The sequence below is a fragment of the Chionomys nivalis genome, chromosome 12 (genome assembly GCF_950005125.1).
Source record: "Chionomys nivalis chromosome 12, mChiNiv1.1, whole genome shotgun sequence".
Lineage (NCBI taxonomy): Eukaryota > Metazoa > Chordata > Mammalia > Rodentia > Cricetidae > Chionomys > Chionomys nivalis.
In genome coordinates, this window is record NC_080097.1 from 71683476 (window position 1) to 71711427 (window position 27952).

Genomic DNA, 27952 nt, shown 5'->3' on the forward strand with positions numbered 1-27952 from the left:
GAGGGACAAGATTGTCCTGTTTAGCCCTGGCTGTCTTTAAACGTAGGAAGTACTGAGTAGTGGGGTTAAAGTCATGTATCACCAATATATGTTTACTAAGTTAACCCTCCACACCAAAAAAAAAAAAAAAAAAAAAGCCATTTCCTTAGGGTAGCTATTAAGGCAAGAGGTTCAAAAGCAGCTGGCTTCAGACCATGAGCGGAAGATGAAGAAGTGTCCAGGGTATTCCTGCAGCTCCCGTGATAGTGCTTCTCAACCTTCCCGACACTGCCACCTGTTAAGACTATATCCCTCATGTGTGGTGACACCCAACCATAAAGCTGTTTTCGTCACTACTTCATAACTATAGTTTTGCTACTGCTATGAATCCTAATGTAAATACCTGGTATGCAGAAGATCTGATGTGTGGGTCCTATGAAAGGGTTGCGACCCACAGGTTGAGAAGCCCTGTGCTAAGACGCCAGAAAGAAAAGGAGTGGGGCTGACAGGCCTTCACCACACCATCGGCTCTGGGTTTGACTAAATTGGTTCCTCATCCTGCCAAATCTAACCCTCAGAGAAAAGCCCACCTATTCAAGAAGTCTAAAAGCTCCACTGTAAAAATTTCCATCCTGTCTTCAATCTTAGAGCTTTAATCCCTCCGGCCCCAAATACACCCATGGGTTCCTCCGGTCCTGGCCTGCCATGGCCCCGGGTGGCCCACAAATCACATTTTCTGGTTTTATTTTGTTTCCTTTACCTACTCTTAATCTTACCTGCCATTTACTGTCCTCCTCCTCTCTGCCTCTGCCTTAGATTGCCTCCTGAAATGCATCTTTGAATCTAAGGCTCAAGGTGCAGAGGAGGCACAATCCTCTGCAGACTGATCTCTGGCTCAGACAACCTGGTGAGAGATTCTTGTAGGCCTTCCCCTTTCCTGAACATCGGGCAAGGAGGGCAGGAACTTGGTTCCAGGGTCTCAGTACCCCCTGTGCCATTTGAGCTGCCTGTGCTCATCGTCTCTATTAATAACCACCATCCCTCCCCCACTGCCGGTGCTGCCCCTACGCTTGCCCAGCTCAGGTTCTCTAGTCGCTCACAGCAGCTCAAGGCCTCCCAAGCTGCTGGACCCCAGGGCAAGCTGACCACCAACTGAGCGACTGGTAAGTCTGTACCTCTATGTATGGCACGAAGGGGCTGGAGCCCACTCTTCTGACCTCCTTGTCTGCAATTGTGCTCCATCCCGGAGGAGTGACCTCGCTCCTCATCTCTGCTCAGCTCCCAGCTGTCCAGTTGGAGCCACAGAGTTGGAAAGAAAGGGACCTAAGGAGTTGGGAGGAATCTAGATGGGTGGGGAGGTACCTGAGAGATGGGAAGGGGTGGCCTGAGACCCCTCTAGGCTGGCAGAGTGTAGTTGTCCTTAGGAAACAGAACTCCACAGAAAACTGCATGATTGTTAAGAAGAGAATGAAGTTCCTATCTTTTCCTAGCTTGTCCCCTCCACAGCCGGATCTTACCACTATGTTTCTGCCCCCCACAATTCTCTGCTGCTATGTTTGTTATTGCTGAACTGACATTTTGTCAGTGCTCAAGTGCCCTCAGTTCACTCTCCACCCCAGGTCTGCAGCTTGGGATAGGAGTGCCTGAGGGAGCAAGGAACACACCCATGACCTCTCAGGCCATGTTCCAGTTGGCCTCCTGGAAGAACAGCAACCTCTCCTTCCTATGGAGAATGTTTTGGCTGAATCTCCTCAACACTAGCAGAACATTTCTTCATCCCCTTGGGCGTTGAGGGAGGCTGGGGAGGAGAGCAGAGTCTGGAGCCATAGCTGTAGGCTGACATCTAAATATATAAGGACCTTAAATTTATGCCAGGCCCAGGAAACTGGGCTGCACTGCTCTGCCAGGGTTGCTGTCTCTTACACAGCCCTCAGCCCCAGCTCTGCTCCTGCTTCCCCACATAGGATCTATGGAAAATGGGCATAAGAAGCTGATAACAGGGAGGGAAAGGGGCGCAGTTCTACCACCTACTTTGATTCCAAAGAAAACAAGCCCCAAGGCAGTGGAGTTTTACTTTTTGGGGGAAAACACATTTCTGTGAAAACCTGAGAGTGGACAGCATACCCCAGTGATGGAGAACCTGTGTGGCATGCGTGAAGCCTTGAGTTCAATCCTCAGCACTGGAGAAACACACACACACACAGTCCCAAGAAATTTTGCCCATAACCCCAAGTTAAGGAGTACTAAGCCTGGAAGTGGTGGCACATGCCAATTTGGTAGGTGGATATCTGAGTTTGAGGCCAGCCTAGTCTACAGAGCAAGTTCCAGGACACAGGACAGCCAGGGCTACACAGAGAAATCCTATCTCAAGAAAGGAAGGAAGGAAGGAAGGAAGGAAGGAAGGAAGGAAGGAAGGAAGGAAGGAAGGGAAGGGAAAGACAGAAAGAGAGAAGCACTGCTTGGCTGTAGTGAGCATGCTCTCCACACTCCCCTTCCCATTAGTGAACATGCTCTCCACATTCACCTTCCCATTCCGTCTTTCCTTCAAGCCTGCTTCCCACTCCTTCCAGGTCAAATTCATCTCCACCATGCCGCTCTCGGGAACCCCGGCCCCGAACAAGAGGAGGAAATCCAGCAAGCTGATCATGGAACTCACTGGAGGTAGGGCATGCTTGTAGCTCCCTAATGCAGGACTTTTAAGCGCACCCCTGACTCAGGAGTCCCAGAAATTACATAAGACTGGTTATAAGTCTGAGTGAAAATATAAGAGGAATTCCAGCCCCATTGGGGGGTGTGGGAGACAGAAGTGATGAGGTGAGTAAGAAGGGCAAGGAGAAAGAGGCAGGAAGAACTCTTTTCCACTGATTACTCTGAAACAATACCCTGCTACGCTGCTCAGGCCCAGGACCACAGGACCCATGCTCAGTGAGGTATATGTGAGGGCACAAGCGAGGCCTCACCAAATGGTTAACTTCTTCGTTTCTTTCTAAGTGCTACAGAACTTGTGTAAGCATTTAAAATAGGAAACTGCACAGGCATACTCCCCAGGGATGTACATGAGTTATCAAACGTGAAGATCTGATACCTCTGGAGCCAGAGTTCACTGAATCGAAAAAGGAAAGAACACAAGGATCTGTATTTAGAGATGGGCAGCTGCACATGGTGTTGGCCTATCAGCTTCCCCTCCCCATGCTATAATTTCCCCACTGGCAGAGTCCATGATAGTCCCTTATACTTGTTCTCTTCCATTCCAAGCCCATGCCCCTTTGGCCCTGTTTACCTCTCTACTCTAGTATTCCGAACCCTTGTTCCCTTATATTCTCCCTAACTCCAAACCAGGAAATCAAAAGTTCTCATGGGCTAATTTGTGAGTTCAAGGCAAGCCTGGTCTAATAGTGAATTTCAGGCCTGTCAAGGTTACATAGTGAAACCGTGTCTCAAACTCTCCCCCCACACACACACACTTACACACACACACACACGCACGCGCGCACCTCTCTCTTCCTCTCTCTCTCCACACACACACAAAGACATATATCCCACATGGGACTGAAGAAGAGGACCCAAGTTCAGTTCCCAGTACCCACACTGTGGCTTCCAACTATCAGTAACTGCAGTTCCAGGGGATCTGAGCCTTCTTCTGACCTCTGTGGGCACAAGGCCACATGTGGTACACATAACACACATGCAAAAAAAATACTCATACACATAAAGCATAAATAACTCTTTAAAAAATTAAAATATACACAAATAAGACAAACAAAAACTTCTTGTAAGCTAGACAGACCTTGCTCAGATATCAGCATCTTGCCCCTAAATGATCTCTTTGATTATACACTTAGTTGTGGGGTGGGGTTCTACTGAGTCCAGATAGCCTTAATTCCCTCTTTCTCTATTTATTTATTTATTGTTTTGTTTTGTTTTTGGGACAGTGTTTCTCTGTGCCTGTGGAGCCTGTCCTGGAACTAGCCTTGTAGACCAGGCTATCCTTGAACTCACAGAGATCCGCCTGCCTCTGCCTCCCGAGTTCTGGGATTGAAGGCGTGCGCCACCACCACAACCATCACCGCCCAGCTAATTTTCCTTCTCTATCACCTCTTCTACACCTTCTGAACAAGGCGGACGGGAAAGCTCGGGCCTGAACCTGGGCAAGAAGATCAGTGTCCCAAGGGATGTGATGTTGGAGGAGTTGTCGCTGCTTACCAACCGAGGCTCCAAGATGTTCAAGCTGCGGCAGATGCGGGTGGAGAAATTTATCTATGAGAACCACCCGGATGTTTTCTCCGACAGCTCTATGGTGAGTATGGACATGAGCCACTCTCTCACAGCCCAGTGCCTTTCCTGACAGCTGCTCAGCAGGCCCCAGGCTCCCCAAAGTCCACCAACACATACTACATTCCCAACAGCTCTGGTGGGGGTTACAGTCCATTTCTGAAGCTTAGTGCCCATCTTAGAGCCAGAGCACGCCAAGGAGTACTGCACCCAAAGGAAGAAAAGTTCTCCCCAGTGGGGATAAGTATTAAAATAGCATTGCCAGATAAAACATAGGACACCTGGTTTGAAGTTATTTTGAAGTTAAGATACAATAAATATTTTTTTAGTAAAGTATGCTTTCTGTAATATTGGGGACATAAAAATAAAACAAGAATTAAAAACTACAGAATCTCGGGGCTGACTGTATATCTGAGTGGCAAAGCAGGTGCCTAGAATGCACGGGACCCTAGGTTTCATTTCCAGTGTCCCCAAAGCAAACAGCAAGCCAACAAAAATCCAAAGAGAGTACCTAGTTAAATTTGACCTCCAGGTTTATACAATGAGCTGGGTCACTGAGGAGACTTAGGGAGGAGGGTTACTAATGAGTATGAGAAAAGTTTCTGTAAATATGTTACCTGTAACATGTAAGACTTTGGACATAAAAACAATACAAGATTTGAATAATAAAATAAACTGGTTTATTATTAGTTTTTTTTTAGATAGATACTTACCATGTAAATCTGGCCAGCCTGGAACTATGTAGACCAGGCTGGCCTCGGACTCACAGAGCTCTGCCTGCCTCTGTCTCCTGAGTGCTGAGATTAAAAGTGTGTTATATTTTAAATTTAAAAACAACACATACTCTCTTAATGTAAACATGTTCCATTAAACACATAGGGTGTATTTATACTAAAAATATTGTTCTATACCCAAACATGAAATTTAAATGGTAATCTACCCAGCACTCAGGAGGCAGAGGCAGGCGGATCTCTGTGAGTTTGAGGCCAGCCTTGTCTACAGAGCTAGTTCCAGGACAGGAACCAAAGCTGCAGAGAAACCCTGTCTCAAAAAACTACAAAAAAAAACAAAACAAAACAAAAAAAAAAAAACGTAAGTTGTAGCCTGCAATTTGTTAAGCCTGGCAATGTTAGAAGTGAGTTTTTATAGCCGTCTTCATGTTGAATAAATCTTTTTTTTTTTTTAAAGTCCAGTCTCCTCTTTAAGGATGCCAAAGAGAGGACTAAACCCTCTTTCATTAAGACCACACATCTAGTCAGGCTTCTCCAAAGAAAGAGAAGAAGGGATTGGGGAAAGGCCAGGCACAGGACGTTACAGCCGAGGAGGAGGGGATTGGCTCCATTTTCTTCTTCCTCCTCCACCTTCTCTGGGTGGCTGGGGGGACAGTGGAAATAGACGCCTGCACAGATGTGGCCAAGGCAGGAGTGTCTGTCATTAGCCCTTATGCAGAATTAAAGTCGAAGTGCTGAGTGGGCCATATCTAACTTTAGCAGACCCTCCTCTCGGCTGGGTCTGGTTACAGCAGGGTGGAGCATGGGACTACTTGGGAAGGTAGGCCTCCTCAAGGAGTTTGTGGGGTTATTTTTAGGCTTTGGAACCAAAACTAGTGTTGCCCTTTTGGCCACCCTCCCCTGCTTCACCTGCTGCAGTTTCACTGTGAGAAAGCTCTGGACAGGGAGGGAGGAGTAGGGAAAGACAGTTCTCACTGCTGGGCACACTGAGAGGGGAAGGGACAGAGATCTTTTTGCTTTTTTTCAAATTAAAATTGGCTTCTCCCTAGACACTCATCCTTGCAGTTTCTTGTTGAGGAGATGTCTTTGTTTGCTTTGCCTTGTCAGGATAGGAAGGGGGAGTGGAAGATGAGCTGCCTTCCCCTAGGGTATAATTAGGGAATGAAACCTCTAGAGGAAAGTAATTCCCTCAGTCTGACAATCTTCTATGCAGTTATTAGAGAGGATTTCTCTCAATTTGAGATTGACTCCAGTCACCCCTACCTGTCTGAATACCTCTCTCTTTGTGCATCTCACATACCCATTGCTAACCTTCCTCCTGCTTTGTGTTTTCCTTCCAGGATCACTTCCAGAAGTTCCTTCCTACAGTGGGAGGACAGCTGGAGACAGCGGGCCAGGGCCAGGGGGTCTCCTATGGCAAGGGCAGCAGTGGAGGAGGCCAGGCTGGGGGCAGTGGCTCTGCTGGACAGTATGGCTCTGACCACCACCATCATCAGGGCTCTGGCTTCGGAGCTGGAGGTGCAGGTGGTCCTGGGGTCCAGGCTGGCAGAGGAGGAGCTCCTGGCACAGTAGGGACTGGAGAGCCAGGAACAGGCAAGCATTCTCACAAACATCTGGTCTCTAGGAATGGTACCTATTTAGGGTATGGGAAGAGGGAGAATAAGGCATCTTGGACCCAGAAGGTATCCAGGATACATCAATGTGTCTGTTCCACCCACAGCCTTATCTTTAAGGTTTTTTTCCTGCCTTCTCAGATTCAGTCACAGATTTCACCCCAGACTACCATTATGTTATAAACCACATACAATTCCCAGGATGTTATACCTCTGGCTTCTAGCCCCAGCAACTTCCCTAGTGGTGGAATACGGGGTTAGCCTTCATTAACTACTAATAATAGCGGCTATTATTTGATTTATGTTCTCTCTCATGGCTTCCAGGTGACCAGGCAGGTGGAGAAGGAAAACATATCACTGTGTTCAAGACTTATATTTCCCCATGGGATCGGGCCATGGGGGTTGACCCTCAGCAAAAAGTGGAACTTGGTATTGACCTACTGGCATATGGGGCCAAAGCTGAACTCCCCAAATATAAGTCCTTCAACAGGTAGGGTATTGGGAAGACATATTCCACTGTGTGGTATTTGCTGTGTTTTACTTGGTATGGGATGATAGCTAAATGTTTCAGAAGACTATGAGGATATGGGATCTTCATGGAAGATCTCTGCTCTTTTGCCTCTTGTAGCAATGTGGTAGAGGAAAGATTTGTTGGGAAGCAAGATCTGTGTTAGTTCACTGGTCAGCAGTTTTGGCACTGCTTTTTCTAGCTTTGGTTTCTCTGAAGGTAAAATAGGGTTAGCACATTTTGTGGTTGGAGGCTTCTTCTGGCTCCCACACAATTCAAGGTGACGATCTCATTGCTCTTCCTACAGGGTACTTCTATTTCTCTACGTCCCTTTCCAAGTTACTGTTTTAGAACTGGGCGTTGTAGACCATGGAGAGACGATCTGTGTGAGAGCAGGCTGAGAGAGCGCTACAAAAGTGCCTTCGCATTTGGTTGTTAATTCCTCCCAGCCAGGCCCCCCACTGTCCCTTTGCAGTGAGGGTGGAGCTGAAGGGGTAGAATATTATTATCTGCGATGGTCTCATACTATTGGGCCCCCAGTATTTGGGGCCACTTTTTCTAAAATGACGGTGTGTGTCACAACTGTCCGTGAGAGCACGCAGAGCCCACCAGACTCCATTTGTCACTAACTTTGGAGGGATAAGCAAACCAGGGATATGGGGTGTTGAGAAGAACCAGGAGCAGAAAAGCAATCTCTAGCTACACTTTGTAGACTCTTGTCCCTTAAAACAGAGTAATAGCTCACGGAAAAAGTACTGTTTCTTTGATTCTGATTCTTAATTATATAACATGTCCCCCTCTCAGGACAGCAATACCCTATGGTGGATATGAGAAGGCCTCCAAGCGCATGACCTTCCAGATGCCCAAGTTTGACCTGGGGCCTCTGCTGAGTGAACCCCTAGTCCTCTACAACCAGAACCTCTCCAACAGGCCTTCTTTCAATCGAACCCCTATTCCCTGGCTGAGCTCTGGGGAGCCTGTAGACTACAGCGTGGATATTGGTATCCCCTTGGATGGAGAGACAGAGGAGCTGTGAAGTGTTTCCTCCTCGAATTCACATCATTTCTCCTCTTTGGTTCCAGTTTGAGAGGGGATGCTGGACAGGATTTCCCAACTGTTACTCCAGTGTCCTTGTGGCAATGGAGGGTAAAGGGTGGGAGCTGTTGCCTTTCTACCCTTCAAGTTTCCACTCCAAAGCATCCCTCCTCGCCAGCTGAGTTCCATCATGCTGTTCCATATGGAATCTGCTCTTTTATGGGATTTCCTCTGCCACTGGTAACAGTCAATAAACTTCAAGGAAATGAACTCATTCTTCCTCTGATATTTGAAGGCTGATGAAAACTGAAACTGATGATAAACAAAGACCAGTTAGAGCTAAATATCAAACATTCATTGCTCAGACTTTAAGACCATATGTGAGCTTCGGTTGCTTACATAACCACACCCACAAAACCACATTCATCAGGTATAAACAAAGACACATCATTCAGTATTACATGAGATAAATTCTCAAGTGTAAAACCACAGGCTGGCCCACATGTGTATAGAGCTGAGAAGCTATTGTACACTGATTAGGAAATAAATGTTGGCAGCACTGGTATTCGTTATCTTTTTTTTTTTTTTTTTTTTTTTTTTTTTTTTGGTTTTTCGAGACAGGGTTTCTCTGTGGTTTTGGAGCCTGTCCTGGAACTCCCTTTGTAGACCAGGCTGGTCTCGAACTCACAGAGATCCACCTGCCTCTGCCTCCCAAGTGCTGGGATTAAAGGCGTGCGCCACCACCGCCCGGCTTCGTTATCTTTTTGTGTAGCCAATTAGAAGTTAGGAAACACCAGGAAAGGAAAATGGAGTGTTAAGAAAGTGAAGGTTCAGCTGGTCAGTGATGGCGCACGCCTTTAATCCCAGCACTTGGGAGGCAGAGGCAGGCAGATCTCAGCGAGTTTGAGGCCAGCCTGATCTATAGAGTGAGTTCCAAGAGAGCCAAAATTACACAGAGAAACCCTGTCTTAAAAACAAAACAAAAACAAAAAAAGGAAAAAGAAAGAGAAAGAAAAAAGGAAAATAAGTGAATGTTCTTTTGATTTTCATGAAATAAGATCATGTTTAAAGTTACCAGAGGAGTTGAAGAGATGGCTCAGTAGTTTAAGCGCTTACTGCTCTTCTAAAGGACCAGAGTTCGGATGCTAGCAGAGTGAATTTGGGAATACATACATAAAAGCTTAGACAGGGTTGGAGAAGTTTGGGAATACATACATAAAAGCTTAGACAGGGTTGGAGAAGTTTGGGAATACATACATAAAAGCTTAGACAGGGTTGGAGAAGTTTGGGAATACATACATAAAAGCTTAGACAGGGTTGGAGAAGTTTGGGAATATATATATTATATATATATATATAAATATATATATATATATAATATATATATATATGCTTAGACGGGGCTGGAGAAGTTAAGAGCACTTGTTCTTGTAGATGACTGGGTTTAGTTTTAAGCACCCATGTTGTGGTTCACAACAACCTGTAATTCCAGTATAGTGGATCTGCTATCTTCTCATCCCTCTGCAGGCACTTGGCATCAATTTGGTGCATATACACACATGCAGTCAGAACAATCATACACATAAATAAATCTAAAAATAAAAAACATATATCCCAAAAGGACTAAATAGGGGACCATATAGAATTGAGAAAGAAGTAGGAGAAACCAGATATAGTGATAGTTTGCTTAGTTCTGTGTGAGCACAGCAAGGGAAAACCTAAGGGTGCTAGGGATTAGTGGTATCCAAAGCACATGTTTGAAGAAACCATGAAAGTGCAATAGGAATGAGTGACAATAGTCTTTGTATTAATTTCAAATTTAGGGTCATCCTAAAATCTCAGGCTTACTCCTTTATGTAGCTCCCACTGGCCTGTAATTCACTATGTAGACCAGGCTGGCTTTGAACTCACAGAAATATTCAGTGCTTCTGTCTCCCAAGTGCTGGAATTAAGTCACTTTTCTAATTTGTTTTGACTACTAAATCCTTTTTTGTTTTAGAAACCAGCCTGGGCTACTTAAGATCCTATCCCAAAAGAGAGAGGGTGGGGGAGCATCTTTTGGAGAAGTTCAATGTTCTTTAACCATCTAAACAAAACTCTGTGTTATGGTTTTCGTCTCTTTAAGAGACAAGCCATGCCCACTCCCGGAGACCCCTGCCCTCCTCCCGCCATCTTAGATTCTCTCTGTCCCCTCTTGGCGCATGCGTGTCTCTCTCGGGCCCTTCTCTGTCTCTCTCCTCCTCTTCTCCTTCTTCCCCCACACTCTTTCCTCTAAGTAATAAATATTCAATTCTATTCTGAATACTATGTCTGCCCATGTCCCTTCTACGGTTACCTGCTCACACCCACCAGCCCACTGGGACCAGCCCAGCACCACATGGCTGGGCCCTCCCCTGCTGCTCAGGACGGGCACCGGGACCCGCCTGCCAGCCCCCCTTCCGGGACCCGCCAGCATTTCCCGCTGCCAGCTGCTCGGGACCTGCCAGCATTTTTTAAACTCTGTAATGTGCATTTTCCTAAGACGGTTTGTACATTTGGATGCCTCCCTAAAATGCCTGATATAAGGTCTGGATGGAAATAGTTCATTTAGAAGATGAAATTCGAGCAGCATAAGGGAGTCTGGAGAAAGCCAGTAATGGGTGTTTTGGGTAGTGGAGGCTGAATCTCACTGGTAATTTCAGCCAGCCACACTACTCTGAGAATCCCAAGAATGCCCATGACTAGCAGCAGAATCTGAGGAAGTGGGCATGGCGGCTGCCTTGGTCTGTAATGCTAGCATTTGGGAGGAACAGGAGGATCATGGGAAATTGGAGGCCGGCCCAGGTACAGAGTAAATTCTAGCAAGCCTCTGTCTCAAACAATCGCAAAAAAACAAAACAAAACAAACCAAGAAACAGAAAATGAGATGTAGATGAAAGCTGTGGCTAAGGCCTATAATCACAGTACTCAGTGCTGAGGCAGAAGGATTCTTGAGTTCAAGATCTGACTAAACTACAAAGTGAATTTCTGGATTGGGGCTTGGAAGGCAGAACAAAAAAGAGAATAAATAAAAATTCGGGCTGAGAACTTATTATTTTCTTCAGGTGATCTCTACATGTTGGAATATTCTGAGAAATATTACAATAAAACATACCTCAGAACTATCCCCTCAGGAGCAAAGAAATGGAGTATTTACCACCAAATCTCATTCTCACTGCTTGTAGATGTTACAAATTGGTGGTGCTTCTATATAAAGAAATATGATAAAATATTATAAAAGAAAATATTTTAAAAGATTTATGGGGGCTGGAGAGATGGCTCAGTGGTTTAGAGCATTGCCTGCTCTTCCAAAGGTCCTGAGTTCAATTCCCAGCAACCACATGGTGGCTCACAACCATCTATAATGAGGTCTGGTGTCCTTTTCTGGCCTGCAGACACACAGACAGAATATTGTATACATAATAAATAAATAAATATTAAAAAAAGATTTATGTGTGTGTGTCCATATTTGTATGTGCATCATGTTTCTGCAGTGCCTGAGAAGGTCAGAAAAGAGTCAGATCCTCCCTGGAACAGGAGTTGCAGATGGTGTTAGCTAGGAACTGAACTCAGGTGTTCTGCAATGGGAACAAGTGCTCTTAACTGTTGACGCATCTCTCTATCCCCAAAGCAATTCTAAAGTTTTGAATTGCACACTGTCTTAGTTGCATGATGAAATATTATGTTGTCTGGACAGTGGCAGTGCACACCTTTAATCCCAGCATTCGGGAGGCAGAGGCAGGAAGATCTCTGTGAGTTCGAGGCCAGCCTGGTCTACAAGAGCTAGTTCCAGGATAGGATCCAAAGTTACAGAGAAACCTTGTCTCGAAAAACCAAAAAAGAAAAAAAAAGAAAAATTATGCTCACCTATGCTGTTTCCTTTCTGTAGTGTATACAGATTATAGAAGTGATCCTCTCATTAGAAGTCATCTTAGTTATCATACTACTGAAATACAGTAGTGCAGTGTTCTTAGTCAATAATTTGGTGTATTGATATAATTATTATTTTATTAATTCTTGTTAATTTTTATAAATTAGATGTTATTTTTTGTGGTACTGTGGATCAAACTTGGGGTCTCATGAATGGTAGACAACTGTTCTACCACTGAGCTATGCCACCAGTCCCATAAATTAAAACTCTATCATAGGTATGCAACTATAAAAAAATAGTATGCTCGGTGCTTGGTACTACTATCTGCAGTTTTAAGTATGGGGGAAGATTCAGACCATATTATATATGGAAGTTTCTATTCTGCCTGTGAGCTCCCAAATAACCAACAGAGAGGCTTAATATTATTATAAATGCTCAGCCAATAGCTCAGTCTTACATTTAAATTAATCCATATTTCTTATCTATGCTCTGCCACATAGATTGGTACCTTTTCTCAGTACGGTATGCTCATCTTGCTTCTCTGTCTCTGCTGGTGACTCTGACCTTTCTCCTTTCCCTCATTCTCAGTTTGGCTCTCCCACCTAACTTTACTCTGTTTAGGTTTTGACCAGTCAGTTTCTTTATTAAGCTAATCACAGTGACAAATCTTTTCTTTGTTGTTGTTGTTTTTCTTTTTTTGGTATTTTTCAAGACAAGGTTTCTCTGTAGCTTTGGAGCCTGTCCTGGAACTAGCTCTTGTAGATCAGGCTGGTCTCGAACTCACAGAGATCTTCCTGCCTCTGCCTCCCGAGTGCTGGGATTAAAGGTATGTGCCGCCACCGGTCCCCGCCTGGCTCACAGCAACAAATCCTCAGTGTACAAAAGGATTATTCCACAGCACCACATTCCCTGTAGATAAAGAAGAAAGAATACTATGCCCAGATAATCAGAGATAGGAGGTGCTCTGAGCTTTTCCCAAAGTTGTATTATGCACTGGGGTGAGCTGAGGTGATATAGGCAGGGCACAGATAGGTTTGCAAAGAGTTCTTCGTTTTCATCAGATTCTCCTGCTAGAAGTAAACAATTGTAGAAATTTTTGCTGTTTTATTGTGACAGGGTCTCATGCATCCCAGATTGGCCTGGAACTTGATATAGCTGAGGTTGACCTCAAACTTTTGATCCTGCTGCTTTCATTTCTTTTTTTTTAAATATTTATTTATTTATTTATTATGTATACAATATTCTGTCTGTGTGTATGTCTGCAGGCCAGAAGAGGGCACCAGACCTCATTACAGATGGTTTTGAGCCACCATGTGGTTGCTGGGAATTGAATTCAGGACCTTTGGAAGAGCAGGCAATGCTCTTAACCACTGAGCCATCTCTCCAGCCCCCCTGCTTCCATTTCTTAAGTGCTGAATATGGCACTGAATCACAATGTCTTGTTTATGCAGTGCTAGGGACCAAACCCAGGGCTGTGAGCACTCTACCAGCTAAACTCAGTGTCTGCACTTGCAACCTTCTTTGGATATAGGTGTTGCAGTCGGGTGCTCTGCCATCCATAGTCCTTCTTATTAGTTGTTTGAGAATTTTGTACAGTCATAATCACCTTTCTTTTCCAATGCTTCCCAGATCCATCCCCTTTTTCTAGCACCTAGCTTTATATCTTTCCCCCCACATCAAGACCAGCTTATGCTGCCCAAATAATCTTGGATGTGTAGTCTTTCACTGAAGCCTGAGTGACTTATCACGGGCTACATACACTTTTAGAGAAAACTGATTTCCCTTCTCCCAGAATCTGACAATGCCAGTTCTTCCTTGACTAGGGTGGGACTTTGTGCCAAACTCTCCCCTCCATGCTGGGATTTGGCCTGACTTGGGCTACCGTGGGCCTTTTGCATGCTGTCACAACTACCGTGAGTTCCTATGTCAAGAGACAGTGTTACCTTGTAGTCATCCACTGCCTCTGGCTCTCAAAATCGTTTTTCCTCCCTTTCTGAAATAATCCCTTGGCTTTTGGAACAGGGGGTGTGTTCCTTTTTTTAAAAAAGTTATTTTAAATTATGTGTATGTGTCTATGCATTGTGTACTCATGAGTGCAGGTGCCCTTACAGGCTAGAAGAGAGTGTTGGATCCCCTAGAACAAGGGGTTGTGAGCCACTGATGTTGATGCTGGGACCCAAATTCAGGTCCTCTGGAAGAGCAGTATACACCCTTAACTGATGAGTTTCTGCTCTAACCCTCATTTCTATTCTTTTTTGTTTGTTTTTTGAGACAGGATTTCTCTGTGTAACAACCTTGGTTGTCCTAGAACTTGCTCTGTAGACCAGGCTGGCCTTGAATTCACAGAGATCCATCTGCCTCTTGAGTGCTGGGAATAAAGGTGTGGGTCACAACCACCCGGCTGCAGTCTTTTTTTTTTTTAATTTATTATATATACAATATTCTATCTGTGTGTATGTCTGCAGGCCAGAAAGAGGGCACAAGACCTCATTACAGATGGTTGGGAGCCACCATGTGGTTGGTGGGAATTGAACTCAGGACCTTTGGAAGAGCAGGCAATGCTCTTAACCACTGAGCCATCTCTCCAGCCCCCCCAGCTGCATTCTTTAACATATGTTTATTGTATGCCTACTGTTTATTATAGGTTCTACATTAGGCCAAGGAGGTATAAATACTCCCATATAATAAAGAGCTTTCATAGTCAATCATGAAGTAATTATTAAATTTATCCCTTAAAGTGGGCAAAGGGTGACCAGCATCTGCTAATCACTGAAAACCTATAAACTGAGTATTTTTCAAGATCAGATTTTTCTGAAGTTGAAAAAAAAAAGAAGAAAAACCATGAGACAAAAAAAATCATGAGACGATTCAAAAAAATTACAGGAAGCTGGAGTGACTGTGAAATTATCTTTTGTAGGTAAGTCTAATTAGAAGACAGACAATGTTCAGAAGCAGCAATAGTGGCCTAATATATAAAAGTGCATCCATATATAGGATCCAGATAGAAATCGAATCACTTTCTCAGGTTTTGCCATCCCTTTACCATCGGTTTAAATGTAGCTGTAATGATTGTTCTGTCTCTTTAAGAGACAAGTCATGCCCACTCCTTCCCCCTATTTGCTGAGACAGGTTGATCTTCAGCTTCCAGCCTGAGTTCTCTCTCTTTTCTAGCTCCCTCTTGGAGAGGCAGCTTCTGTCTCTCCGTTTCCCCCTCCTTCCCTCTCTACTCATCTCCCCTTCTCCCCTCCCTTCCATAAATATCTAACCTCACTCTGCATGGCGTGCCTATCTGTCTGTCTCTCATCCACTACTGCCATGTGGCCTGCCGCCCAGGACCAGCTGCCTTTGGAGACTTGCAGCCCAGTGTGGTCTTGTGCGCCATCCCTGCCTGGGACTGGCTGCTCTCAGGGCCTGCTGCCTGCTGCCACATGGCCCACTGCCACTGCTTGGGGACCTGCAGTGCTTCTGTTGCCTGCTGCCGCTGGGGATCTTGCAGCATTTTTAATTTTTCCATTACAGTGGCTTCTGCAGCTGGGCACAGTGGTGTATGCCTGTAATCTAAGCATTCTGGAGGAAGAGGTAGGAAGACAATACATTTCAGTCTAGTCAGACTGAAAGGCACAGTGTGAAAGGCCATTCTGAGCTACACATTAAGATCCTGTCTTAAAAACTAAGGCTAGCTGGACATGGTGGCACACATCTTTAACCTCAGCATGTGAGAGGCAGATGCTGGTGGTTTTCTGTGAGTTCTAGGTCAACCTGGTCTATATAGTTAATTCTGGGATAGCCCGGGGTACATATTGAGACCCTGCTCCAAAACAAAAAACAACAAGCAAAAACCTAAGGGTTGGCTGGGGCTGGTGAGATGGTTTACTGGCTAGATGTGTAAGCCCGATGACCCAAGTTCCATCCTCCAGATCCACACAGTGGAAGGAGAAAACTGACTAAGCATGTTTTAAAACTCAGGAGATACCTGGCATAGTGGTGCACACCTTTAGTCTGCTGTACTAGCATTTGGGAGGCAGAGGCAGGCAGACCTCTAAGTTTGAGGCTAGCTTGTTTTCCATAGTGAGTTCCAGGACATCCAGAGCTATATAATGTGTTTCTCTCTCTAGAAAACCAAAACAAACACAGACAAAAATCTGAGAGAAATAGTCCTTTTGGTTAGGAGTTTGTGATTCCTAGTGGGTTCTAGTACTCACTACCTCTTCTCTTACATAGCTTAGCTTTTGTTGTTAAATACCTAGTCTCTGAAACCTTTGAGTTAATTATAAATCATATACCCATGATGTTACTCCTCTGGTAGACTGCTCATTCAATACTGTAGAGACTAAGTCTATGTTGTACGGTACTGCATTTGTTGTGCCCAAATCCGTGGGATCCCCACAAAAGCCAACAAAGGAGACCGAGTACCATATGTAAAAGCAAAGAGCCTTTATTTTAATCAAGTTTGCAAACTCGGTCTCTCCGCATGTCCTATGTATTGGAATAACTGGAGAGCCCGCAGCTCATTTAGAGTAGGGTTTTATAGTAGTAAAGGTTGGGGTGAGGGGTCTCTGAGGTTCAGGACCCCTGATTGGCTGACATTTGTTTAGGGATGTCCTGGTGAGGTGCGCTGGCAGGTGATCCTGTCTACAGTGGTGGGGGTCGGGTAATCTCAGCTTGTGGTTCTTTCCAGCTACCAGATACTGAGACTCAGGCCTCTTATTTAAATTTACAGATGGCCAGAGTCCCCGGTGATATGGTTGGAAGTAAAGAACTTCCTTTGGGTGACCTGCCCAGATTTAGATTATCATGGCTGGCCCCCACACATTCACTAGCTGCATATGAATACTGGGCTCATCAAAAGTTTCCAAACGTGCCAGGCGGTGGTGGCACACGCCTTTAATCCCAGCACTCGGGAGGCAGAGGCAGGCGGATCTCTGTGAGTTCGAGAACAGCCTGGTCTACAAGAGCTAGTTCCAGGACAGGCTCCAAAACCACAGAGAAACCCTGTCTCGAAAAACAAACAAAACAAAACAAAAAACCAAAACAAAACAAGTTTCCAAACGTTACCAAAGTTGAGATGTGGCATAAATACAAAATAAATTCTTTTTTTTTTTTTTTTTTTTCCAGACAGTTTTTCTGTGTAACAGCTCTGGGTTGTCCTAGAATTCGCTTCGTAGACCAGGCTGGCCTCAAACTCAGAGATCCACCCACCACTGCCTCCTGAGTTCTGGGATTAAAGGTGTGCGCCACCACCGCCCCGCCAAAATAAATATTTTACAAGTTTTATTTACTCATTTTTTAATGCGTGTGGATGTTTTGCCTGCAGGTCTGTGTACTTCATGCATGCAGTATCCTCATTAGCCAGAAGAAGGCGTCAGATTCTCTGATCCTGTCCAAGAGCTAGTTCTCAACAAATGCTCTTAACCTAAGATCTCCCTCCAGAACTACATGGGATTCGAAACAGTCTTGGCTGGATGTGGTATAGCAGGACTTTAGTCCTAGCACTTGGGAGGCAGAGGCAGGTGGATCTCTGTGAGTTCTAAGTTAGTCAGAGCTACACAGTGAAACCCTGTCTTTTTTGTTTTTGTTTTTCACAGGGTTTCTCTCAGCCTCTTTCTCCCAAGTGCGCCACCACCGCCCAGAGACCCTGTCTTAAATTAAAAGCAACCACCGCTAACACCCGAACAAACAAAAAAAATTAAAAGACTGATTCCAAATTGATTTTTCCCTCCGCTGGGACAGGGTCTCACTATGTAGACCAGGGTGACCTGGAACTCACATGAGATCTGCTTGACTCTCCCTAACAACTTCTGGGATTTAAAGGCGTGTGCTACTCCTACTACTCCTAGCCTGATTACAAATTCAAGTGGTTAAACATACTAGCGAAATTAATTTTCGTAATTAATTTAGTAAATATGGCAAGTGGAAAATTTAAGTTGCACAGTGTGGTTAGCAATATATTTGTACTAGAGAAAACTGGTTTAGATTAAAGCACCTCATGAAAACTTCACGGGCTTCAAAAAGCAAAAAACAAACAAACAAAAACTTTCAAATTTCTATTCTTTGTTCATTCCCTTGTATTTCATTCTTCCCCGTTGACCAATGTTCCTAAAACCCTTTTGTTTCGGAGGCTTGCTTTATTGGTCTCATGAGAGCAGAGCCAGCCCGTGTTCAGAGAGTCGCTAAGGACGTGACAGCCTTGCGAGCAACAAGGGCACTTCTCCGCCGAAAGTCCCCTCTGCATCCCAAGGCTAAACACCTAGGGCTGCTTTTTTTTTCATTCTTTCATCCTTGTTTGTGTGTGTGTGTGTGATTTACTTCCTATTTTGGTCTCGAAAATTGATGGGGCGGGGCACCTGGGATAAACTTTCCAGAGAAGCCAAGTTTGGCGGAGGAGGATAGAAAAAGAACGAATGAAAAATTCTTGAAGGTTACGAGATGATGGGAGCTCAACCTCGGGCCTATGTACTCCATCGCTAACAGTTCGACAAGAAAGGAAAATGTCAGGGAAACGGAACCTGAGGTAAAAGGAATACAGTTCTCAGTTTGATGAGGAGTTCGCAGAAGGCGAGCACATGCACATGCCTGAGTTTATCTCGGTGTACGGTTGGCCATAATAACTGTCCCCGGGGGGAACAGACCGCCGGCCGGCGTTCTTCGACTCCGTCAGAGCAGCTTCGTCGTCGCCTGCGTCCTAGCTAGAACTCTCTCCCAGCTAACCCTGAACCGCCCCGCCGCCGCCATCTTATACATCACTATCGCGAGACATCCTCAGCCTTCAATCCCTGGATTCATTTTCCTGCGAGTCTCTTTTTCACAGTTCTCGCCGTCGCTGAGGGAAGTATCGCGAGAGCCGGTTGCCTTGGCTCCCTGTAGCTATAGCAGCCGCGGCGGTTAAGGATGCGACCGCGGGAGCGGTGAGTGCGACACTCTCAGGGGGGCGGGGCCGACGGAAACGGGGTGCAGGGGTAACGCTGGGGGAGGGGGTGCGGAAGGTCGGGCCTCGGGGGACCTGCATCCCGGGGTGACGTGTTGGGAGGGACAACCGTTCTGTGGGCACCGGGACCGGGCGCCTTTCTGAGCTGGGGCAGGCGTGGAGGGTTGGTGCCACTCCGGGGGCGGGGTGGGGTTGGGCGGGGAGACCCGGGTAGAATTGGGTTCAAGAGGCGAGGAAGGAGCGGAGAGGGGTGTGTGTGTGTGTTGGGAATCGAGAGGCTAAGGAGACTCAGAACCGGATAAAAGGGACCCCGCTCCACCTAAGGCTGGTCTGGGCCAGCACCTGCGTCCTAAATGGCGTGGCGGGAAAGGTGGCGTCCCGGACCCTCCCAGCTTCCTGTTCCCCTTGCCAAAGAAATAGCCAATAAACCAACACTCTGGACTTGTGAAAGGAGTAGTCTGGGTAAATTAGTATTAGTTGGAGAGGTTCTTTTCGACGTAGAGACTTTGACTAGGATAGTGAATGACTGTTGCTCTGGAATAAAGCGTGGGGTGGGGGCGGGAGAGAGACATTCTTGAGGAAAAAAAAAAAAACAAACAAACCCTGAGGTGTGCTTCCTCTGGAGCGTTTGTGAATTTAAAAAAGGGTGTGTGTGTTCATGTTTCTTCCTAGATTCATTCAAATGTAGAATTCCTTTACGATGTGCTTGTGAAATTATATATGCAGTGTAAAATCAGTAGAGATGATATGGCAAAAGAATGTACAGTAAGACACTTAAACTTTTCACAAATAGAATTTAAAACTAAGAAAGTGTTTCTGTTGCAGCAGGAGGCTGAACTCTCAATCTAGGCATAGTTTTAGTGACTTGCATATGAAATCCAGTGTATGCCCATTCAGATTACCATCTATTTGAAGAAATAGATGAGGTTTTATTTTCGGAGACAGAATGAAGTTTGAATATCTGGAAATAAAGCAGCTTTCAGGAGTTAAAATTACTGAGAAAAAAAAAATTCCCCTCTAGCCGGGCGGTGGTGGCGCACGCCTTTAATCCCAGCACTTGGGAGGCAGAGGCAGGTGAATCTCTATGAGTTTGAGACCAGCCTGGTCTACAAGAGCTAGTTCCAGGACAGACTCCAAAGCCACAGAGAAACCCTGTCTCGAAAAACCAAAGCCAAAAAAAAAAAAAAAAAAAAATTACCCTCTAAATCTCAAGAGCTGTTTTCTGGAGTCGAGTTTGAACTTTTTGACTGGTTAATTCATTTCTAGTGAAAATTATGGCTTCATGTCAGGGGTAAAGATAATTTATCCACTTTGCAGAAACAGAATTATTAGACATTTCCTAATAATTTTACAAGGGATAACTTCTTTTGGTTATGTAACTGGGTTTTTCCATATTCACAAATTCATTAATTAAAGTTGGTTTTTTAAACCCTTGAGCTAGCTTAGATAGAGTCACGGAACCCACTTATTTGACGTGTTTTAGAGGAAAACTTAATTTGGTGTTCATAACTGAATTTTAAGAAACAAATGCTTTTCTGGGACAAAGTAAAGGTTTGTCTGGTAGTTGAGTCAAATTTTTTTCTGTATGAGTCGAATAACAAGCTTTCCAGAGCCCTGTCTTTGTAGAATACTGTCTAAACGGCGAGGGGAAGATCGCTTCATATATACATTTGACAAACATTTATTGAGCCGTATTTTGTGTGAAAGACTTTAGGATGTAAACGTAAATCTTGGTCTCTGCCTTTAATTGCTTTGAACCTGTGTGGGGAGACAATGACATAATTGCGATGTATCTAATTAATTGCGCTAGCCACGATATCCTGAGTATGAAGCAAAATTCCTTGTGTTTACATAGTTGACCAGACCAAAAGATTTTAAAATTTGCATTAAGCAAATTCTAAACTTTGCTGCATAAATAAAACATTTTAACGGGAAGAAAACTTTAGAATGGAAATTGGAAGAGGTTTTTCTGGTCAGATGTCCCTATCCTGTCCCTTGGTATCCTCCGTTCCCCGCCCCCATGGGATTTGTAGCCTGGATCTTCCTGCATCAACTTCCTGAGTTACTAAGGATACAGATGTGTGTAGGCACCAGTTTGTAATGTAATGTCCTTTGAATGTTTTCTTTTCTGAAAAGAATAATTTATTGACTATTCTGCCGGGAAACAGAGGCCAGGCAGTAATTGTCATATACAATCTCTGTAGCCTGCTCTTTTTTTTTTTTTTTTTTTTGGTTTTTCGAGACAGGGTTTCTCTGTGGTTTTGGAGCCTGTCCTGGAACTAGCTCTTGTAGACCAGGCTGGTCTCGAACTCACAGAGATCCGCCTGCCTCTGTCTCCCGAGTGCTGGGATTAAAGGCGTGCGCCACCACCGCTCGGCTTAGCCTGCTCTTTTTTAAAATAAGCTTTTTAAAGATTTATTTATTATGTACACAGGGTTCTGCCCAAAAGAGGGCACAAGATCTCGTAGATGGTTGTGAGCCAGTGCTCTTAACCTCTGAGCCATCTGAGCCATCTCTTCAGCCCCCTCCCCTCCCTCAACCTGCTCTTTTAAAGTAAATATCACAATCCTTTTTTCTTTCTGAGACAGGATCTCTCAAGATACAAATACCATATATTTTGTTTGTTTTTCTTTCAGTCAGCATTTCATGTAGCCCAGGCTGTCCTGGCATTTGGCCTTATCCCTCCCTGATCTTCCTGTCATCCTTGCACTGGGATTGCAGGCATGCATTAGCACAGCGGGCAACTCACAGCATCCTTAAGTCACTAATAAAATAGACAACATTCATTGAGTTGTTTTTTTTTTTCCTCAGACAGGCTGTCTTGGAATTCACTCTGTAGACCAGTCTGGCCTCAAACTCACAGAGATTCGCCTGCATTTGCCTCCCGAGTGCTGGGATTAAAGGTCTGGGCCACCACCGCCCAGTCTGTTGAGTTATTTTTTATTTTTATTTTTTTAAAATTATTTGTTTATTATGTTCTTTCTGCGTGTATGCCTGAAGGCCAGAAGAGGGCACTAGACCTCATTACAGATGGTTTTGAGCCACCATGTGGTTGCTGGGAATTGAATTCAGGACCTTTGGAAGAGCAGGCAATGCTCTTAACCGCTGAGCCATCTCTCCAGCCCTTCTGTTGAGTTATTATTAATGTCCCAGTCATGATATCCCATTTTATCTGCAACACCTTAGTTTTTTTTTTTTTTTTTTTTGCCTCATGCAAGCAGTTACCTAGGACCTTGCACAAGCGCTCTACCTGCATAGTCTTGAATACCTGAGTTTTAAAAATAAAAATGAGTCTAAAGAGATAGCCCAGCGGTCAAGAGCATGGCACTGCACTTGTAGAGGACCTAAGTTTGGTTCTCAGCACCTACATCTTGTGACTTATAACCACCTGTTACTCTAGTTCCAGGGGATCTGACCCCCTGTTTTGGCTTCTGCAGTCGCTCTCACACATGGCATACACTTACTTCATACATAAAATAAAAATAAATCCAAAAAATAAGTATAAGAAGTTAAAAAAATAACTCCAGAAACAAAAGGAAGCTGGGATTCGTGGTACATCATTGTTATCCTATAATTTGATATACAGGGACAGACTCATTGCAAGCTTGAGGCCATCCTCGTCTACATAGTGTATTTCAGGTCAGCCAAGACTACATATGGAGACCTCGGCTCAAAAATGAAAAGTCCAAACGACAACAAAACATAAGGAACCTGAGGTGTCAAAATAAATGAAGTTGGGGACTGGAGAGATGGCTCATCGGTTAAGAGCATTGCCTGCTCTTTCAAAGTTCCTGAGTTCAATTCCCAGCAACCACATGGTGGCTCACAACCATCTGTAATAAGGTCTGGTGCCCTCAGGCATACACACAGATAGAATACTGTATACATAATAAATAAATTTAAAAAGAAATAAATGAAGTCATTAGAGATCATACAGCTTGTAATTGACAGATTAGGGATTAGTTGGAACTGATGTGACATTTTTCTTCTTTTCTTCTCTTTTTTCTTTTTAGAGACAGCAGTCTTTTTCTGTGTATCAGCCCTGGCTGTCCTGGAACTAGCTCTTGTAGACCAGGCTGTCCTTGAACTCAAAGAGATCTGCCTACCTCTGCTGGGATTAAAGGCATGCGCCACCACTGCCCAGCTAGATTTATTTCTTTATATTTTATGTGCATTGGTGTTTTGCCCGCATGTATGTCTGTGTGAGGGTGCCAGATTCCCTGAAACTGGAGTTACAGACAGCTGTGAGCTGACATGTGGGTGCTGGGAATGTACCAGGTCCTCTGGAAGAACAGTCAGTGCTCTTAACTATTGAGCAATCTCTCCAGCCCCATGATTCTTCTTATATTTTTTTAAATAAAACTGGCATAATGGCACATGCCTATAGTCCTGGTTACTTCAGGAGTTGTGACAGGAGGATCACGTAAGCCTTGCAGTTCCAAACCAGCCTGTGCACACACTAAGAAATCTGTCTCAAAGGAAAGAAGAAAAACTGGTCAGGTGGACACAGTGAGTGAGGGCACTTGCTGCTTACCATGATGGTCTGAGTTTGGCCTTTGGGATCTACACTGTGTTGGGAGATAGATACCACAGAGTTATTCTCTAACCTCCACATATATATGTGGCAGAGATGTAGTCTTACCTCCCCTGATGCTTGTGCATGTAAACACACAAGAAAATAGAGAGAATGTAGAGTTTGACAATCATAGTGTTTGGCAGTTATGCTTGCTTAGTACGAGAAAACCCAAGGTTCAAGTCCCAGTTCTGTTAACGACACAGAGACTCAACTGAATGTGGTGGCACTGTGAGGCAGAGGCTGGTGGATCTCAGTGAGTTGAAGCCCACCTGATTGACCACTAGAGAGTTTCTGGACAGCCAAGGCTACACAGAGAGACCTTGCCTGGGGTGGGGGATAGCAGTCTTGATATGGAAGTAGGGAGAGAGGTTGAAGTTGGAATCATCCATGAGATCAAAATTTAGTGGGGTGGCTGGGAGAGTATTCTTTATGGAAGGGTATCTTTTCATAGGCTTTTCTCCCTCACTGTGAGAGCCAAAGTTACATTACTATACCTAAGAGATCCATGAAACAAAAATGTCTCTGATCTGTAAGCCCCTTGCTCAAGGGCAGATAGTTCCTGAAATGCTGGAGGCCATTGGTTATGGGAGATAATAAGTCACATGTTTCCACTCCCCTAAACAAGTCTGACTATCAGCACTGGGTGTGTTGATCACGTGTGGGCAGGAGTTTCATAGGCAAGAAGGATGTATGCTTGCTCCTGATTGGCCCTGATGGAAAATACTTAAGCCACTGCCAAACTTGATTCAGGCTGTGCTGGATGGTTTTGTGTGTCTACTTGACACAAGCTAGAGTCATCAGAGGAAGGAGCTTCAGTTGAGGAAATGCATCTCTGATATCTACCTGTAAGGTATTTTCTCAATTAGTGATCAGTGTGGGAGGGCCCAGCCCACGGTGGACTGCTGGTCTGGGCTCTATAAGACCTATAAAAAGGTGGGTTGAGCAAGCCATGGGAAGCAAGCCAGTAAGTAGCTACCCTTCATGACCTTTGCATCAGCTCCTGTCTCTGGGATCCTGGCCTGTTTGAGCTCCTGTCCTGACTTCCTTCAGTGATGGACAGCAATGCCTAAGTATAAGCCTAATAAACCCTCTCCTCCCCAACTTGCTCTTTGGTCACGGTGCTTTGTCGTATTAATAAAAACCCTGAGACAAGGGCCATTTTCCTGGGGAACCAGAGATGGACGTGGCCGGAACCCTTCCCCTTGGCCAGTATTTAATTAAAGCTTGCTTCAAATTTGGCCTTAAATGGTAAGGTGGTCTTATTCTTGATTGGTGGGATTAACAATATATTTATTTACACTCACTTGAGAAACAAATTTGAATATTATCATATTGTTAAATGTAAGGGTTTGTATTGTTATGCAAAGAATTGAATAAATATAATATTCACAGCTGTCTCGAGTTCTAGGACGGCCAAAGCTACACAAAAAAACCCTGTCTTGAAAAACAAGCAAGCAGCAAACAAACAAATTGCAATTTTCATGCTGTGTATAGTTGTATAGGGAACGATACTTGGGAAAATAGTTGTAACAAGAAATAACATTTGCAAGCTTCTAGGAAATGTTTTAGGAGTGGAAATGGTTTTATATATACATATATATAATGATTAAATATAATATTTATTTATGTTTACATATGAGGGAATGATACTTTTGCTTGTTTGTTTGTGTCCCTTTTCCTCTACCCCCAGACAGTGTAGCCATGTCTGTTCTGAAACTCATTCTGTAGACTAGGCTGGCATAGAACTCACAGAGATCCGCCTGCCTCTGCCTCCCAAGTGCTGGAATTAAAGGTGTGTGCCATGTCCCCAACCCATATTTATTTATTTGTTATGTATACAATATTCTGTCTGTGTGTATACCTGCAGACCAGAAGAGGGTACCAGACCCCATTATAGATGGTTGTGAACCACCATGTGGATGCTGGGAATTGAACTCAGGACCTTTGGAAGAGCAGAAAATGCTATGAACCTTTGAGCCATCTCTCCAGCCCCCCCCCCCGATTTTTTTTTAAAAATTATAACTCACTCAGTCTGACTGGTGCTACCCATATATTCATGGGTGTTGGCCCATCCACTGGAGTGTAGTTGACCTAGCAGGAGCCACACCCTTAAAACAAACTGACTTTCTTCCCAAGAAGCCATCGACAGTCGATAATGTCTAAGTTAGGAGTGGGGCCTGTTGAGTCCCTAGCTCTTCCAAGCTAGAATGTCAACTGGCTTGGTCTCTGCTGGTCTTGAGTGGGCAGTGAGTTTACGAGTGCAATGGCCTTGTTATGTCCAGAAGACGGTTTCTTTCTGACCCTCCCCAGCCTCTGGCTTCTGCCCTCTTTCTGTCCCTTTTTCTCAGTGAGCTTGAGCCCCGAGGGTGGGAGTAATATGGATGTCCATTTGTGACTGAGCACTTCATAGAGGCTTATTCTCTGCATAATAATTTTTATGGAAAAAGTTATAGATGTTCTCAGCTAAGTTGAAACCAGTGTTGTCAGGAGATCATGGATAAAAGACAAAGTACAAACTTACTACTGACTTCTCTTATTATATGTCCTACATAGGATAAATGCATTCAGATTATTTAACTGAGTGCCTCCTGTATTTGGTTTACATTTCTCTCTGTGTGTAAGTCTGTGGTCTGTGTCTGCATCACTAGACCATTTTATCTCTATTTTTTCCATTTTTTTTTTTTTTTTTTTTTTTTTTTTTTTTTGGTTTTTCAAGACAGGGTTTCTCTGTGGTTTTGGAGCCTGTCCTGGAACTAGCTCTTGTAGATCAGGCTGGTCTCAAACTCACAGAGATCCGCCTGCCTTGCCTCCCAAGTGCTGGGATTAAATGTGTGCGCCACCACCGCCCGGCTTGATTCTAGTCTGATCTGCAAAGTGAGTTTCAGGACAGCCAGGGTTACACAGAGAAACCCTGTCTCAAAAAACCCAACCAACCAACCAACCAACCAACCAACCAACCAACCAACCAACCAAAAACTTAAAAACCAAACCAAACCATATATATATGGTTAGTGAGTGGTGTGTTTTCTTTCATTAAGTTGACTTTTTGAAACAGTTCCCCTGTATTGGTTTTAGCTGGAATAGCATATGGACAAAATAAGATTTTTCCCCCCATAACACTTTTTATTTAAATCTAAGTGGGCTAGGTGCCTATGTTTTTTTTGTTTTATTTTGTTTTGTTTTTTTTTTGTTTTGTTTTTTGAGACAGGGTTTCTCTGTGGTTTTTTGGAGCCTGTCCTGGAACTAGCTCTTGTAGACCAGGCTGGGGTGCCTATGTTTTTGTGAGTTATTTTTGAGACATTGAGACATCTTTCTAAGAAAAGTTTTGAGTAAAAGTTGATACAGAAATCCTTTAAGACTGACAGAACTTCTGTAGAAGGACGGGATGTTTGGCAGTGTGACACAGTGTCTGCAAGTGCTCCTGACCTCTCCTGCACCTCTAGACGTCCCGAGGGGCGTTTCTTCCCATTAACAGCCTTCTTTTGTTGTTTTGGAAGTCAAATTTGTTTCTGCTCCACCAGGGAGTGTAAAAGTATTAATTTTGCACCATTCCTATGAACGAAATGATTGAAAATAGGCTCACCCTGCATGGTAGAGAAAAGATGATTTCATCTTAAAGTTCAGTTTCTTTTTTTTTTTTTTTTTTTTTTTGGTTTTTCAAGACAGGGTTTCTCTGTGGCTTTGGAGCCTGTCCTGGAACTAGCTCTTGTAGACCAGGCTGGTCTCGAACTCACAGAGATCCGCCTGCCTCTGCCTCCCGAGTGCTGGGATTAAAGGCGTGCGCCACCATCGCCCGGCTTAAAGTTCAGTTTCTTCAAACAGAAGTTGCACATTTTTCTTCATTCCTGTTTAACTCTTTTTTTTTTGTTTTGTTTTGTTTTGTTTTGAGATGGTCTCTCTACTTAGCCCTGGTGTCTTAGAACTCATTATATAGACCAGGCTGGCCTTGAACTCATAGAGATCCACCTGCCTCTGACTCCCAAGTACTGGGACTTGATGTGTACAAGTATGCCCTGGACAAAAACTATTCTTATGGGTGTGAGATGATGTATCATTTATTATGATTTTTTATTTCCCTAATGGTAAGTAATCCTGAGATGTTCATAAGTCATTTGTGTATTTTACTTGATATAAGCAATAAGGAGGCAGAGGCAGGCAGATCTCTGTGAATTTGAGGCCTGCCTGGTCTACAGAGCGAGTTCCAGGACAGGCTCCAAAGCTACACAGAGAAACCCTGTCTTGAACAAAAAAAAAAAAAAAAAAAAAAATCTTCCTTCCTCCCTTCTTTCCTATCATCATATTTTTTCAGGTTTTATTTATTTTGAGACAGGTTTTCTCTGTGTAACAGTTCTGGCTATCTTGGAACTCACTCTGTAGACCAGGCCTGCCTTTACCTCCCAAGTGCTGGGATTAAAGGCATGCAT

General features: G+C 44.2%; 2 protein-coding genes across 9 annotated transcripts in view; both read left to right on the top strand.

Annotated features, from left to right (window-relative positions):
- The first annotated feature begins 1053 nt into the window (after positions 1-1053).
- Myoz1 (myozenin 1) lies at positions 1054-8656 on the top strand. Its single transcript, XM_057786331.1, has 6 exons — positions 1054-1142; positions 2550-2640; positions 4098-4276; positions 6323-6575; positions 6920-7085; positions 7908-8656. The coding sequence occupies exons 2-6, from the start codon at positions 2568-2570 to the stop codon at positions 8137-8139; spliced, it is 903 nt and encodes a 300-aa protein (XP_057642314.1). The 5' UTR covers positions 1054-1142; positions 2550-2567; the 3' UTR covers positions 8140-8656.
- A 10135-nt stretch (positions 8657-18791) lies between these two features.
- The window catches only part of Usp54 (ubiquitin specific peptidase 54), a 111091-nt gene continuing 101930 nt past the window's right edge, over positions 18792-27952 (top strand). For all 8 annotated transcript variants that reach the window (XM_057785784.1, XM_057785786.1, XM_057785787.1 and 5 more), the window contains exon 1: positions 18792-18932. The gene's annotated coding sequence lies outside the window, so the exon portion shown is untranslated. The remainder of the gene's footprint in view (positions 18933-27952) is intronic.